The sequence below is a fragment of the Lindgomyces ingoldianus genome, assembly GCF_010093535.1.
Source record: "Lindgomyces ingoldianus strain ATCC 200398 unplaced genomic scaffold BDR25scaffold_4, whole genome shotgun sequence".
In the NCBI taxonomy this organism is placed as follows: Eukaryota; Fungi; Ascomycota; class Dothideomycetes; order Pleosporales; family Lindgomycetaceae; genus Lindgomyces; species Lindgomyces ingoldianus.
In genome coordinates, this window is record NW_022985165.1 from 1,359,711 (window position 1) to 1,376,508 (window position 16,798).

The 16,798-nt window shown below is 43.4% G+C and overlaps 5 protein-coding genes across 5 annotated transcripts; 4 read left to right on the forward strand and 1 right to left on the reverse strand.

Annotated features, from left to right (window-relative positions):
- Positions 1–582: 582 nt before the first annotated feature.
- Positions 583–1,531, forward strand: BDR25DRAFT_211996 (DUF239-domain-containing protein; the record flags this gene model as incomplete). The annotated part of the gene is made up of 2 exons (XM_033684703.1): positions 583–860; positions 925–1,531. The coding sequence occupies 2 exons, from the start codon at positions 583–585 to the stop codon at positions 1,529–1,531; spliced, it is 885 nt and encodes a 294-aa protein (XP_033552774.1).
- A 178-nt stretch (positions 1,532–1,709) lies between these two features.
- On the reverse strand, positions 1,710–1,912 carry BDR25DRAFT_300823 (uncharacterized protein; the record flags this gene model as incomplete). The annotated part of the gene is made up of 1 exon (XM_033689451.1): positions 1,710–1,912. A coding segment is annotated over one exon (197 nt), but the record flags the coding sequence as incomplete, so codon positions are not given.
- A 470-nt stretch (positions 1,913–2,382) lies between these two features.
- On the forward strand, positions 2,383–3,648 carry BDR25DRAFT_253586 (uncharacterized protein). The gene is made up of 2 exons (XM_033686248.1): positions 2,383–2,521; positions 2,574–3,648. Exons 1-2 carry the CDS (start codon positions 2,450–2,452, stop codon positions 3,612–3,614), a joined length of 1,113 nt encoding a protein of 370 aa, XP_033552776.1. The 5' UTR covers positions 2,383–2,449; the 3' UTR covers positions 3,615–3,648.
- Positions 3,649–5,913: 2,265 nt separating this feature from the next.
- Positions 5,914–7,191, forward strand: BDR25DRAFT_310368 (uncharacterized protein; the record flags this gene model as incomplete). The annotated part of the gene is made up of 1 exon (XM_033691146.1): positions 5,914–7,191. The coding sequence occupies one exon, from the start codon at positions 5,914–5,916 to the stop codon at positions 7,189–7,191; it is 1,278 nt and encodes a 425-aa protein (XP_033552777.1).
- Positions 7,192–14,197: 7,006 nt separating this feature from the next.
- Positions 14,198–14,533, forward strand: BDR25DRAFT_161301 (uncharacterized protein; the record flags this gene model as incomplete). Its single annotated transcript, XM_033684045.1, has 1 exon — positions 14,198–14,533. A coding segment is annotated over one exon (336 nt), but the record flags the coding sequence as incomplete, so codon positions are not given.
- Positions 14,534–16,798: the final 2,265 nt, after the last annotated feature.

Below are 16,798 nucleotides of genomic sequence, written 5' to 3' on the forward strand. Positions count from 1 at the left end.
ATGATAGGCCACCGGCTTAGAAAAGTATTGTCTCTTTGGTCATTTTCATAGTCTGTCTCATTTATGTCCACATGGCTATGCATTCACTGAGATCCCCGGCCATGAAGGCGTATATTTTGAAGTCGCAGATGTCCCAAGATAAATGAACTAGAGGAAGTGTCATTCAAATATACTTCTTCCACACCTACGGAAATGGGACTGCATCACCTCCTTTTTATATTCCTATTCTTCCATAGTTTTGGCGATGCCATCCCTATCGATGAACCCGCTACCATCCCTATCTACGACTCCACAATTCTATCTCCCCCCCAACGCCAGAACAAGCGGGAGTACGAAGCTCATTTCGGCTCTATACGTCGCGATCTTAAGGTCATCAAGACCACTACAAACTCCGATGGCTCAGTAATCGACTGGATCCCACTCACCTCACAAGTCTCTAATGGCAAGATCGCCTCCCCACCTCCTCTTCCGCCAGACACACCATCCGCTACCAACCAATCTAGTCTACGACCATGGGCGATGCTGCAAGCCGAAGGTGTGGAGAGGGGTCCTGAGGGCACTGTTCCCGTCTTGAGACAAGACATGTCGTTGTTAAATCAAAATACTACACGAACCAAGTCTCTGCCTGATGATCTAGAGCAGAGGGGTGATCTTGGGACGGAAGCGGTTGGGGATCACTGGTATGCATCTTCTGCACAGCGGGTTAATAATCGCGGTGGTTCGGCGTCATATTCGCTCTACAAGGCTTGGACGCAATCGAGTGGGGACTTTTCACTGCTGCAGACTGCGGTGATAAGATCTAATGTACCGAAACCCGGAGATAATTCAAACCTAGTTTCGCAGACTGTGGAGGCTGGATGGTATGTTGCCTGCGCTATCGATAACATGGGGTGGCAGGGATGCGGCTGACAATTGTCACCATAGGATTAATTATCCAGCGCAGGTTTCTGCACCCCATCTCTTCACCTACTTCACGACAGACGGCTATGCCTCCACTGCCAACAACAAAGGCGGCTGGAACCGCGAAGTCGCTGGCTGGATCCAATACGATTCTCAGATTTACCCTGGCACGTCTTTTGCGCCGCTTTCTACGCGTGGAGGTACACAGTACGACATCAAAATCCAGTGGCTGCTCTCCAATGGGAATTGGTGGCTCTTCGTGCTCGACCGGTGGATTGGGTATTATCCTGCTTCCCTGTTCGGCGCTGGCACAGACCCAAATAAATCCCTGCAAACGGAGTCGAGCCAGATCTTTTACTATGGTGAGATCTTTGACAACCATCCCCAGCTCACGACGACGGATATGGGATCAGGGAATTGGCCTGAAGCGGGGTGGCAGCAAAGTGCATATATCCGTAATATGGTGTATACAGACACAAGCGGCGTAGATCAGAGGTATGATGGAAGTGGGAGCATTGTAGTGAGTGATAGTAATAGGTATCGGATGGATGCGGAATATCAGAGTCAGACTAGTTGGGGAAGTTATATGTATCTTGGAGGGCCGGGTGCGGGGGGCGTAATTGATGGGTAAGAGATGGAGTTGAGAGTATGGGGGTTAGGATCCCGAGCCAATACTTTTATAGAAGAAGTGCGACTTCTGCACACCTTAGAGCGAGACACCAGCGCCTCCTTCGGCCCTGTTTGCCGTGGTAAGGATGGGATCGATATCGGCCACTCTGTGAATTGGACAAAGAACCAAGAGTGAAATGCGAAGATCAGAAGATTAGAGCCGAGGTACGACGGCAGCGATTAGTTTGCGAATGATGCAGTCGTCGGAATGAGACAGGAGAAAAGAGGTTAAAAAGACGATTTGAATCGGTACGATAGAGACGAAATACTATAGATAAGGAAGAGCCGGAGAAACACCAGAGTCCAGGGTACAGGCCGACGACCGTGCCGTTGTCATGCATCCGTTGCCCTGGGATGACACCCCCATGTTCGGTTTCTATTGGGAGAGGCCAGCAATATCGGCGTTGGGAACGCTTCATAGCATTATATTTGTAACAGCACTATGCATCGACTTGAATGACTAAATTGATAGGCGTCAAGAGCGAACGCGTAAGACTTCGGCTTCAGGAGTCTGTATAGTTAAGGCATTTCAGCGGCTCTTCGAAAGGACTGATGTACTAGAATAGTAATGATAGAAAAGGAAGCTATGCATGAAGTGATTTCCGGACAAAGGCAAGAACTCCAGCGGATAGGCTATGTCAAGTGGGGACATTGTTGATGAAGAGGAAGCCGCCAGTGTGCATATTGGAAGCCGCGCCAAAGAGATTACATAACTGAGGCACAGGTGTGGCACAAGTGTAACTCAGCCACCACCGCCACAGATGTCGAAGCCACCTGGCACGCGCCCTTCAGAGGAAGCCCGCATCGTGAGCTGTCGACACGAAGCCTCTTCGGTGCCCTTGTTCACGTTACTCTCTTTTCGGCATCCTGTTTTCTCATCATGGCAATCGAGGCAAACGTGTCCTGGGACACGATTGGTCCTTTCATTGTCTGGCAGTTTATCATTCCTTTGGTACATATACTCTCGATGGCATGGTAGACACAAGCTCATGATAGCACAACAGGTCGCAGGATGGACGCAAACAATCCTCTACGGCATCTTCATCCGTGCCGGTGACCCCAAACCGCCTCCCGGGTCTCTCCGCTTCGTCAGACACCGTCGGCAGCTCCTAATGCTGATCTACGCTGCCTACTTCGCCTTCATCATCTACGAGATCGACTTCAACCTGCAGCGCGCGAGCAATGCGTACAACGACCTCGGCGTGCCTGTAAATGTGGGCGAGAGTGGGCTGCAGTCGCGGTTTAGGAAGCTGACGGTGCGCTTCCACCCCGACAAGGTGGGGCCCAATGTCGACCAGGAAGCCGCGAACAACTACTACGTGCACCTGAAGCACGCACGGGATACAATACTCGACCCTGCGAAGCGCTTTGCGTACGACAGGTTTGGCCCGGACGTGCTGCATCAGTGTCAGCAGTGCTTGACTGTGCGCGACTACACCAGCCATGCGCTTCTGGTCGTACTGTATACTTACGGCGCCCTCCTCATTTTCCTCGTCGGCGCAAATGCCCTTGGCTTCTTCAAAGACGGGGCATACTGGCGCTACTGGGCTGTCCTCGCCATTGCCACCTTCGAAGTCCGCACAGCGTTGCGGCCAGACCACCCGCCGTTCCTATCCCAGTACCTCAACCCGCTCCTTCTATCCTTAGGTCTACGCCCCGCCTACCTCCCCTTTCAAGCCACACTTATCATACGCAAAGCCTCTCTATCCGCTGCACAGTTTCTCGGCCTCCTGATCCCGCTGTATCGCGACGACCCTCAGAAGCCCGCAAGGCCCGCTGACGACTCGGAAGAGGCTCGGCATAGGCAGCTCGATCGTCTCGAAGCTGTCGTACGAGATGCCACTATGGATACTTCGCGACTTCTGGATCTCGAATCTGTCCCATTCCGTGAGAATGAGAAGGCGAAGAGTGAGCTGCGAGATGCGTTGAAGAAGTACATGGTGCAGAATGTCGTGCATCAAGAGCGGAATGTGAGGAACGCTATTGGTCAGAGTATCGCGAGGCGGAGGGCAGGAGTTCCGCCTGGGGCTAAAGGGAACAGATGAGAATTCCTAATGCAATTACTTTAGTATTACTATTACTAACTCCGCCTGCACATGCTCGTGGTTATGTGAATTCGAGCAGATGGCACTTCACAAGACAGGGAACACCTTGAGATGGTACGTATGGTGATGACTTACTTTCCGGTGTTGGGCGTTCTTTGAATAGGCTGGTGTGGTTATGGTAAATTTTTCAGTGTCGACAAATCGCCCGACCAGCACTAGGTCCGGTTTATCAGCGTCGGTTTTTCCATACAAGCCGGCCAATTTGCCCCCCTTTCAACCGACATCGAGACCTTCCCGCACATCCAAGGGAAAGTACCCAACTATAGCGAACCTACTCTAATCTCCAATCAACCTTAACACCCTTCTAACTAAGCTGATTGGGGAGACCGTCCCATCTGCCATGAGCCACATATGCCACAACTACGACTGAATATGCGCTTCAACTAGTATGCAAAGCACTATATGAGAAGCCTTTATACAACTTTGTTACATGCCACTAGAAACTTCTCAGGCTTTCACCTTCTGCCTCACAGGTCCAAGTCACGCACATTGCTTTGTCTATCTTAAGGACCATATCTCCCGGACCATCTTAGAACGATTTGCCTTCGGCTGCCTGAGTGATGATGGTTACTGTTTTGAGGAACACCACGGAACCTCTATTGAGCTCGGGCCTCACCTGCAATGGGCAGCACGACTAGAGTTCGAAATATTCACCCTTCGCATCCTTCACGAGATCTTCTCAACCCTTAAAGCCTCTAGCAATTTGCACACCATCCAGATCGCGGGCACTAACAAGACTGTTGTTTCTGTGTTGTATGCTAGGAAAATGGACACAAATCGCGACGTCGGACTTCCTGTCGAACACGATCTCGTTTTCCATCGAAGACAATTAATCATTAAACTCTAGGCAGCGCTTTATAGGGAGTATTTCGTTCGGATCTTCTTCCACACCGGTCGCTAGTCTTCACACGTTCTTAGCAGATCTCACTACCGTAAACCGGGTTGGCCTTACGAAGTATGTAAACGCGACGAGATATTTGAATTAAGGCTCATGCTAACGGAACAACGTGCCCACATTGGCTCCAGTTCGACATATCACTACTAGGTTCTCGCTCAAGTCCGTCTTTTGAGGCCACGTTCAAATACTACGCTTCGAATTCGTTGTCATGGCGTCTTCATGTGGATGTTGCTGTAAAGGCTATGATAAAGTGCCTGTACTCCTCATCCGATGACACCACTAACTATGGAGAGGGCATTTAGGAGCTTGACGCCGATAGCTGAGCTGTCTGAGGAGCTTCTGCGTCTCTGGAGTTTGGCCAAGGATAACACGGTGTCGAGATTTCACAAAGCCGCTTGAAGTCGTTCCTCCACTCAAGGAAATCTTCCGAATGTCCAGATTATAGCACATCCTCAGGCAGCTAAGATCTGCAACGATTGCGAAACAATTCTAGTAGCGATGACCACTGGCAAATTTGATAGAAAAATCGCGATTCTGGAGGTGCAATAAGTCAGCTCCCCGATGAGATATAACCCACCGCTAGAGGGTATCTCCCAGTACAAAGGCCTCTCTTAAAAGGCTCGAATTACTGATATTTGGTGTTGCGACCATGATGGCCGACCTGGATACCGATCAAACCGTGCTAATAATTAACCACACTCCCGGACGGCGGTCGGAACTTCTATCAACTTCAGCTATGTGGCTGCCCTTGCAAAAGGTTCGTGGTACAGGGTCTGTTATGGCCACTGGGACGTCTTTAGCGATTTCTATACATGCATCTAGCCTCACCTCACAGTCCTCAAAGTAGGAGGAATTTTCGTGAACGGGGATAGCGTAGAGCATTGCGAGAAAGCACCACGCGGCGTTCGCATACTTGACTGCCTACAACGCAAAAATTTGGGATAAATCTCGAGCGCCTGTATTAACAATCTTTCCAGTAAAGTGGCCGGGCTAGAGCTTGTGGTTTGGGTGCTCGGTACCCCTGGACAAAATACCAAATTTCGCGAGCTACATGTGTGGGCTCCAGTAGAGGTAGAGTCATCTGATACGATATTTGAGACGAGCCATGGTATGCACCTAATTACTTATACACCTCCAATAAAATAGTCCATAGTTCCCGTAGCTGTGTTACCGCTAACTCACACGATTTCCGCTAATATCGTTAGTGGAAAGGAATTTAAAGACACGTTCCCTTTTATTATCTGAGTTAGATTTCGGACCTTATCCCCACGTCCCCATTCCTTCACAGCCAACAATACACCCTCCAAATTTTTTTTAATTCACCTCACCATCGGGACCGAAATGGCGAGCGGAAACCCTTCGGCGAAATTAGACAAGCTCCCGATTGAGCTCCTGCATCAAATTTACAAAATACCGGAAAACGAAAACTTCCTTGCACTTCGAAGTACCTGTCGAATCTTATACAATGCCAGTCCTCGTGAGTTAGTGCAGCGGTTCGAGGACCGTTTCACGGACGCAGTGTTTAGAATTACTCCTCTCGATCTCGAACTCATGCTTTGGCTCTCTGGGGATCCTCTTTTTCGGCATTACTTCCAGCAGGTGTCCCTTATCGGTCAATACCTACCTCAGTACACTTTTGATATCTTAGAGAGCCAAATTCCTGGACAGGGTGTGACCTTCATCCCAGAAAGCATTAAGCAGATCTTCGCTAAATCTCCATATCTAGATTGGGAGGGGTTGCTCGAGTTTAAACATTCCCCCGACGTCGTCCATATCCTGACGCAGATTTTTACCAACTTGAAAGGTGCCAAAGGCCTGCACACAATTAATATCGACGGCGGCTTCGAAGAGGCCCTTGCAGCTTTAAAAGAAAGCCGCTTAGAGAACGTGGCAGTGTTCGTGATCTGGCCTGAGGCATTGCGCAAAGATGGTGACTCTAAGCTTTGGAGCTATGTTCCTCTTTCGACAGGAAGCTTAAGGGGCATCATTGTCCGGTTTGAAGGTCTTCATGGACATAAAGGGTACGACCCCTCGCATCCTAGCATGAGAGCTCTAATCAAGGCGACACGAGATGTTCCCGAAATAACTATCTACGGTTGCAAACGCGATTCTTGGGTTCACTTCTGCCCCGGATGCTACAATCTCTTCACAAAATCATTCTCCACTATTAGCTTCCCAAATCTTCGAAGTCTCAAACTTGTTCACCTCTACATATCTGGGTATAGCTTTAGGACCTTTATCGCGCAGCACTCCAAGACCCTTACAAATTTCGAAATGATGGATGTCAGACTTATATCGGATTCATGGAAGGCCTTATTTCATCAATTACAGGACTTTGGCACTCTCAAGCTCCTTCGGCTGGCAGGCCTGTATCAAAATGTTCACGAGGGAAGAAAAACAATAGGTGGACCGGGCAGACCTCCCCCGCGTAATCAGGTTGATGTACGCGGGGATAGTATTGCACCCTTCTTAGTGGAATCTGTGCAAAACTTTGGCATCTTTACGTATTGTCAGATGTACTTGAAATTTGCGGAGGTTGAATTGCTGGTGATTCCTGGAATAAGTGAGGAAGTGGACCGTGAAATTATGTTAGCCCAGCTTTTGAACGGCACGTTTTGAGGGACTAGCGGTACGCTACTTTTGAGGCGACTTTCATTTCCATATGTACGCGGCTTACTCTATGGTTAAAAGTGACCTCACCATAGTCCATTTCTGCTTTCGAACCTGAGCATGCAAGGGTGTAAAAATGAGCAGTGACTAAGTAACCTGTCCTGAGCAAGCCTAAGTATTGGCCCAGTTCTTGGCATTTGGCTCAGTCTCTAACACCAACTGGCCTAAATTTAGGCACCAAAGATCGTCTATACTCTCCTTGTGAGTATGCCGGCAGAATAATGTTCACAAGGATCTTCAGCTACTAGTGGCGCTCTTTCTACTTTTAGCCACGACTTCAGGAATCCATACAGACAACATTTAGGTACACTTTAATAATCTAATTTATAACTCTCTTTACACTTGTATATGCCATTCATGCTGAGAGCCAAGTGATTCGGACTAACTTTGAATATCAATTAAGCGTAAACTAAAAGTCGTATCTACAAATATGAGATGAATAGAGTTGATATTATCCCAGGACCAGTCAGAATTTACGGTATCAGCCTAGAATGTGATAGCTAGAAGCTGAGAGGTGAGCGTACACTGCGGATGGCAGAGAGTAATAGGTCCCAGCGGCAGCTTCCGCCACTCTATCGCGGCTCCATCAGACCGGCAATACGTAGCAGGTTCAAGAGCATGTTATCAAGGAAGGATTCTTTCAGGGCATCTAACTAGGCCACCTCAACTTTCACTAGCGCAGAGCAAATTCATGCGAGAAGGTTACAGTAAGGAGGGCTCGATACAGGATTGGACGTGAGAAACAAGGATACCTCAATAAGGCAGGCTTCAATAGAGTCTAGTGGGGATAATAAGAGCTCGGGACTTCGTGCTAATACGTCCCACCACTAAGCCTGCAGGGGCATCCTCGATAGGAGTTCATGCTAGACCCGAGAGTATGGACTAGGGAACGTTGAAGCCTTCGGCACGTCCAATCGTGAATACACACCTGAAGCTTCTGCCATGAATTCTCGCCACACTGCTACTAGCCGAGAATCAGAAAAGCTTGAGGGCGTTCAATGAGTCCTTCGTTAAGTCCACGATACTCATTCCGCCTCGGCTTCATGCTGGAGGCTGTAGCATGGCTTTTTATGTGGCAAGAATTATGCGAATAGAAGCTATTGGGCATGATAGGGAAGTTGGCGCACATGACCCACATCGGAGTTCAGTTACGTCTCATCCAGTCAGGTAGATGTGGAATACGAAGGTTGTTTCTGTCGGCCGCACCGTTAGATGACAATGGCGCGCGAACACGTAGTAAACTCGAGACGTTCGTGCCTTGGGCGGAGGCAACATCTTAGCTACTTCTATTGTACAGCAAGCTTCCTAGGGGGCTACTAGAATGCATTCTTCAATAGTGATAATTAGATGTAGATGATGTCTATGCTTCTTAGAAGAGCCAGCGTGTTCAACAGGGCGTGCTACTGTTGGAACAGTTGACTACCGTTACGGGCATGTGACTGTATAACAGTAGGCACTTTGTAAGCTGTTACTTACAGAAAGTAAGGGTTAAAAGTTTAACAATACTAGAGGGAGGTATTTTATCTTACTGTTAATGTGTTTTTGCAGTGCAATAAGTGGAATTTTCTGTACTACCTTATATAATTACTGTTTAAAAAACGTGCTAGCTTGCTTAAAAAAATTTTTACTACTATTTTTATTAATTTTTTATTAACGTACTCTACAGGCAAGTTGCTTACACACCTAAGCTGCTTACTTTTACTAAGACTTTACTAAACTACTTTTTTTACACTAATGCATTTCTAACAACACTACTTAGACCTAAAAAAAAAATATATATAGCTTACACTTTAGGCTTTTAAATAAAATATAACACTTTTAAAGTAATATACTAACGTACCTAACAGGTTGGCTGGCCACACAGGTTAGCCAGCTACTTTTGCTAAGCCCCTACTAAAACCACCCTATTCTAGCGCAAAACAGCCTACTTTAGCCTTGTATAAAGTAATATAACATAAGATATTATTTAAAGTCTACTTCTACTACTTACTTACATGTATATAAGTTATGCCTAGTCTAATTACACTACTTATATTACTTTTAACTTAGCTTACTTTTTTTAGTGTGCACTTGTGTCTTTAGCTTTTTCTTATTACTACACGCTTTAAACTCCTTTAAAGTAGTTAAATAAGCTTTATCCTTAACTATTAAAGTCTTTTCTGCCTAAATTTGCTTTTTTTATATAATTTATATTATATAGTAGCCTTATTTACTACTTAAAGCTTTATAATCTCCTTTTACGCTAACACTAGCTTATATGTAATAATTACTGCCCCTTTTAAACCCTTTTTAAAGGCCTTTACTATAGATGTTAGTAAGCTATTTATATGCTTTTAAATTTTTACTTTTATAAGTGTTAATTATAACTTAAATTTAAAAGTATTACTTAGGGTTTATAACTACTAGAGCTTATTATTAATAAGTAGTAGTAGTAATAAAGTACATAACTAAATATTAAAGGCTATTTTAACTTATTTTAAGTTAAATAGGACTAAACTAGCGCCTTAAAACTCTTCTTAGATATTACTAAAAGTAATTACTATATTATAAGCGCGTATAAAGCATAGTAAAAACTTAAGTTTTATAATATAAGTAATTTAGTTACACATAAAATTTTTAGCTTAGCGCTTATATACTTTTTTTAAAAAAGTAAAATAACTTATATTAAAAGGCTATAAAAAGTGTAATAAGTGTAGAAGTATATAAATAGTAATAATCTTATTTTTTTTATAGTACTACTAGAAATTAAGTAAGTTATAGCTTTTATAGCTATTAATAATAAAAAGCTAATAAGCGCTTATAACTTTTTTTTTATATGCTTATCAAAGTGCTTTAACTACTATAGCTTAAGCTTATTTATTATTTAGCTATTTTTAAAGACTATAATAACTTAGTTCTAAAGCAGATTTTTCTTCTTATACTAGGCAAAAAAGTAATAGTAGCTTTTAAAAATAATAAAAAGTAAAATAGCTTACTTTATTATGTTAATGCTTTAAATAACTATTATCTACTTTTTATTACTTTACTATATTACTTTTAGCTATTTTTATTTTTTTAAAGCTATAATAACTGCTCTAGTTAATATCTAGCCTATTATAAAGCCTAACTTATTAAAGTTATATATGTCTTTATTTTAGATACTATACTTAGCTTTTATATTAGCTATTAGGTAAAACTAGCCCTAGATAACCTCTAAATTCTTATAAAGTGCTTTTTTATAATTATACTTATAATTGTAAAAAACAGGGTATACACTTCGCAATCAAGAAGTGTATTGACTAACAAGGGCGTAACTGTAACATAGGAGTATAATTAGTACCTGCCTAATTCCTAAGGCAATCCTCTACTATCTAAAGAGGGCTTCTACAACTAGCTATATACTTCTCTAGAGAGCTAGGCACGGCAGCGCTAGTAGCGACAGATCTAGTATGCTGTAGGTCTAGTTTAAAGTATTACCTGTCTAGGATGCCTAGCTTTTTAGGCAAGGTAGGCATTATCTAAGAAGTGTGGGGTTAACAGCACAGTTTAGGAGTTGTCTAGAACTGCCTAGTGCAGTCTAGGCTAGTCTATAACAGCCTAGGAAACACCTAGATAGCTAGTTGTTATAAAGCCTTATTTTTTTTTAAAGTGTAACTCTACGCCTAAATCTAGGCCCTTTTTTAAGGTTTAAAAGTTACATAATTTTATATTACTCTAAATTTAATTTAAAAAGTTAAATACTTTTTACTAAGCTAAATCTTCTATTACACCTACACTTTACTCTGCGCTTTTAGTATGTATTTTAGAGAGATTTTCTGCAGGAGCTCTTAGGCCTTTCTAGGGGTTCCTAGGGTGTTCTAGGGCCCCCCTAGGCTAGAGGACCCTATATAAAGCTCTATCTGTCCTAGAGAGTCCCTATTCTAACTGCTTTTAGACTCTTCCTTAGCTAGCTACTTTAGCTAGCTATCCCTTGTCCTATTTTTAAGGCCTCTAGTTCTGTCTATTCTAATCTAGGCCCTCTTAGGCCCCCTAAGCCCTGTCTTGCATATTTTACTACTAATAATATCTTTTTTAGCTAGCAAGCAGTTAGATAGGATTACCTTAGCTATAAATAAAGCCTTAGCTACTATTAATCTTTACTTAACTTACTTTAATAAAATTATAGGCAGGATTATAGCGCATAAGCTAGGCGTAATTCTACTATACTATTTTCTTATTAAGAAGAATTATAACATTTAGACTTATAATACTTACATTTATTAAAGCTTATTAAAGCCTAAGCGCACTAATAACCTTTTAAAGTGTAATAGCTACTATAAAAGTAGTAAAGACTGCTATTAAGTAGGTTATCTTAGAGCTGTTTATAGCTGTCTAGGGGTTTTTAAAGTGCTTTTTAGTTCTTTTTACTAATTCTTAAGTTGTAGTGCCTAGAAGACTGTTGCTTAGTAATTATAACTATTATAAGCACTATTTTTAGTAGTTTTTTTTAGCTTAAAACCTAAATTAACTTTAGTAACACTTAGAAGTACCTACTAGACATTATTAAAAGTCTTTATAAAAAGGTTAATAAAGTTGTTATTTATTTTAATAAGTTTATAATCTCTAGCTACTTTCTAAACTTTTTTAAGTTTCTCTAGGGGTCTCTAGGGCTTTCTAGGGGTTTCTAGACTAATTTTTGCTAGGCTTGTCTGTAGCAAGATAGCTAGTAACACCTTAACCTCCCTCTATGTTAGTAAGAAGGTGTTTAAGGACTTAAGTATTATTAGTCTTAGTAAGGCAAAGAAGAAGGCATTAGTAAAGTGTAAAAAAAAAAAAATAAGTAATAATAATAGCTTAGGACTTTTTTCTTTAGTCTTTAAGCGTGTCTGCACTATATGTTCCTTAACTTATACTTATCTAGGCTTTTCTAAAGCAGTCTAACCCTGTCTAGAGTACTTAGCCTTTTACTACTAATTTTAGTATTCTCTAGGCTTAAGTCCTTTTCTTTACTAAGAAATTTTATAAAAGTAAGTAAAGTATGTAGAAAACTAACTTTACTTATAATTTTAACACTTTTAACTCTAAGTAAAACATTTTTTAAAGATAAGGTAAGTTGTCTACTTTTATTTTTAGTTTTTTTAGTATTTTTTTTTTTTTACATTAGTCTAGCAGATCTAGGGGTCTCTAGGCCTGTCTAGGCCCCCTAGAATAGGTTTTACCTTTTCTAAGTTTCTACCTACTATTCTTTTCTTTTTTAGGACAGTTTAGTCTATTTTTACATAGCAGTAGCTTCTCTAGAAATAGTTATAGCACTTTATACTTTTTTTATATTCTCTCTAGTAGCTTACTTTTTTTTTAAGTTTTTTTAGTAAAGTCTAGGCTTTATAGTGCATCTATCTCTCTTTTTAGGGGTATTTAAGCTAGTCTAGGGGTAATCTAGACTAATCTAGTAGTATTTAAAAATAGGGATAGTAAAAAACAGGCTAAGTTTCTAAAGTTTATAGTGCTTAAAAGTTTTTTTTAAATATTTTAAGCTTTTATAAAGTTATTTAGTCTAGGTTTATTCCTTTTAGTCTAGTCCCTTTTAGCCTAATTTAGCCTTCTCTTCTTTCTCTTTGTTTTCCTTTGTACTAGTAGTTCTACTTATCTCTAAAATTTATTTATAGCCCCTTTAAATATGTCTTCTGCTAAGAGCAGTTAGTTATTTTCCTCTCTAAACCTTTTCTAGCATACTCTGTATAGCTATATTCCCTTATGCAGCTCTTAGTCTATAATGTAGTCTACATCCTATATATCTGTTCCTGCTTAGGGTATTACTGCCTTAGCTAGGGGTTGTTTATAAGGTAATAGGTAACTTAAAGGTGCTAGCTTAAAAAGGCTAATATAGAATACTAGGTAGATCTGCCCTTACCAAAAAATAGCAAATAGGGAGGTCGCAAACTATAATTAACGTTACATAGCTTTAGACACGTTAATGCATCTATTAACAGAAGTACTTATATAATAATGTGTTATGTGAAGGTAATATCTGTCCCTAAGTAGCAAGACGCACCCTGTCGCGAGACAGTTTTGCAAATCAGACCTTTAGAATCATGCAGTTACGGGTGTAGAGGGCTGTAATAACGTAGCATAAATCTATTGCTATTATTCTATAGGATACTGGCCCCCGGTGAGGATATCTGTTGTGTTGCGTACGTTATTGATTATTTCTTTACCGCCGTTGATCGCCGGTTCAACAATCGACCTCTGTTCAATCGCAGACTAAGGCCTTGGTTGAGATTTCGGAGGCGTACAGGGTTAGTGTATACTATAGGGACAATGTTTCCACACTTAAAGTTATGTTAACCTTGATAAAAGTGGATGCCGTGAGTTTCGCCGGGCAGAGAGGAACACCGTTGAATGCCTCCAGATATGACGAGATGCTCTAGCTATATTGAGATGCTGACATTATACTGTATAGAATTGTAATAAATTTAAGGCTATGCCTACTCGGACGATCCTCCAAAAATAACTGTGGCGCATGGCGTGGGCGTGGGTCCGGAATGTGTTCTTTGTGCTGCCGCGTTGCCCGTGCCGCCCGCGCCGTCTGGTCGTCCGGAGGTTGCGGCTCGCTCCCTTCGTGCCTCACCAACACGAAGTATTATGGATAAAGCCAGCCAAGTACTAGCACAAGGGGTCCCTCCCGGCGTTCGTAAATCGTACCGCGCTCTCGCGGACTATGGCGACGTTCCTCACGGTACCCTACATCATCGCGCGCGCGGCCGACGCTGTCCTCCCAGTTTTAGGCCGGATCGAAAGAGAATGTAGTTAGTGCGATGCCAAGCTGTGGCGGGAACATACTGTAACTAGCCTAATGCTCTCTAACTATTTGGGTAATGCAACTTCAACCCCGCACCGGCTCTTTAACCCCACGTCTGTGTCTCTCTGGAGCAATGTTCTCTAACTTGCGCAAGCTCGCCAACTGTTTCGTTGTCAACTAAAGGTATAGGCCATGCACGTTATAATTAAAACCTCGCAACGCAACTTCGTTACCGACCCTGACGGATGGCTGGGCCAGAGCTTATACTTCAACAATCTTTTCTCTGGAAAATGGGGCGACAAACAGGAGGATAGCTCATACTTCATTGAGACCGACGCCAACCTCTTCGAACACATCCTTCGGTATCTCCGCACCGGTGTTTTGCCAGTTTTCTATGACAGGCTGGCAGGCCACGACTTTCCCCTGTACCAAGCTCTACTCGGGGAATCAAAATATTTCGCCATTGGCAGGCTAGAAAAGTGGTTATGCGAGCGAAAATACCTGGAGGCTGTCAAGATACAATACATCGCCAAGGAGACTCAGGAACGTGGCTCTTACCGAAAACACACTACATGCTGGCCTAATGGTCACACATCTATGCTGGAGGATCATTTTGTTGAGATTACGACAAGGAGCAATATGGAGACCACAATCCTTCCCGTGACAGTGCAGCGGAACATATTCTATTGCCCGGACGCAAAACATGGCAAGAGTAGCGAAGAATACTGTAAGAGCTGTGCTGGCCGGGCAAGGGACGAAGGAATCCCTGGTGTTGGTGGGTGGAGAACGGAGGATGAACTCATTTGGTGTATCGTGCAAAAAGAAGTCGTTTTCGACCACGATCTCTGCGTCAATGCATTTCGAGAATGATGATTAGTTCGCACTTCGACTGGGTGGTACAATGTGTCGATAGTTATTATGCTCTCGATCTCGAAGGCTCTGTATACCCCAAAGTGTGACTGGCGCAGTATATGGCTATGATGTGAGCCCACATTTCCTAAATCCCTACTCGTTGGTGTGCTCGACCAGATTGAATTTCTCCTTAGCTTTACTTTCGAATTATGAGCTTGTATATCTGGAACTTCAACTTTCACCTAGCGCCTTCTGCTTCTGCAAGACATGTGTATGGTGGCGCTGGAGTTGCGGGGGATGAGAACGAGTGTGCAAGGGGAGGCGAAGGAGGCGTTCATGGCTACAGCAGCAACGTTACTCGAGGAGGAATGCTATGTACAGTATAACTTAGGGTCGGGTTACAGTCCAATTCGTATCGCTACGTCATCAATCTCCTTTTCTACCTCTTTCCGAATTGCGTCGAAGTGTGCTGTGATTGCGGTCTGACAAGGTTCTGTTTGGACCAAGTCCGAATACAAATCAACGAGCTAGTCCCATTTCATGTCCCGATACTGGCAAAAGTCTTGATAGTCTGCCAGGAAGTCATCATTCAACAACCCCCAATCAACCACTGCGGTTTCAATGCCCTCCAAAACCACCTTTCCAGCAGGCACTTTCCATAAATTCAAGATATTAGCTCCGATGAAAGATGCCCTGGCCCCAAAGCACTTCACAAGATATCCTGCAAGTACTCCCGTCTCTCACGTTTGACAGCCGCGGCTCCCCTTGAACTCCGCAAGGCCTTCGGACGGTACTCGACTCTTAACGTTAGCTAACCGTCGCTATGACTGGAACGGTGTAAGTTAGCAAGAGCGAGCGCCCGCGAGTTCACGGCAGTGCCAAGCAACAATGGACTGGTAGACAATGAATGGACCACATGGCTTTAAAATAGAACATGGGCTAACGCTTGTTCATCTACCGTATCTCACGTGATGCAATCAATAATCTCGAGACTTGAGTACCTCGGAAATGTTAAGATAGTAGGTTGGCTATGGCCTCCAAAGCTGAACTAACTTAAGTAACTTAGTCAGGTAATCATCCATCTTGCGTGATTATACATAAGAGAAGAAGGTGCAGCCGTAGGCTTGAACAGCCACAGACGGCTGCTGACGTAAAATACAGTACACGGAGAGAGACGTGCGGGGTCGGTGTCATACTAGCTGTAAATGGAAGCTGATCCGAAGTACCGACTGGGGTGGCAATAACGCATGAATATGCGCGCCACAATCGCCAAGGGCTAGCAACGACTTCCGATTGTTCCGATAACGTTCGGAAACCTAGAAAAAGTATCTTATAAGGTTAAGTGGCCAGCAGAGTCGATGGTGGTGTTATACGGCGTAGGTCCGGACTATCGCTCAAGAAGCAGGCTCTGTACGATCAGGTGCGAAGGCATCAACGCCGTGTATTTTTTGTATTCATTGGGACGAGAGCTTGCTCATGTAGGCTTAGAAAATTATTACTAGCAGACTTTAGAAGATTTCTATGCGCTTAGAAAATAAGAGCCGCTTAATCTTCAAGTACCTACACATTGTCTCGCGACGGGGTGCGTCTCGCTACTTAGGGACGGACATTAGAAGGAGGAATTTAGAGATGCAAGGCAAGTTCTAACGCGCTCATGTTTGTCGCAAATAATATCCTCCGATATCTCCAGAGCCATAACCCTGACCTGAGTATTAGATACCGCTTGTTCTAATTCATCAATCTTGCACTTAAGTTAGTTGAATTAGCAGCGGAAAACTACAATATGTAAGCTTCGTAAAGCTCTAGGCGTTTAACAAAGCACTTACAGATTGGGCCGGAGAGAATTGTATTCCCAGACTGGCTAGGCTGTGGCAATGGTATCTCACCATGCCCCTTCAGCTAATCTTCGGGAATTGTGCAACGGATGCGGGGTTCCCTACATGGAAA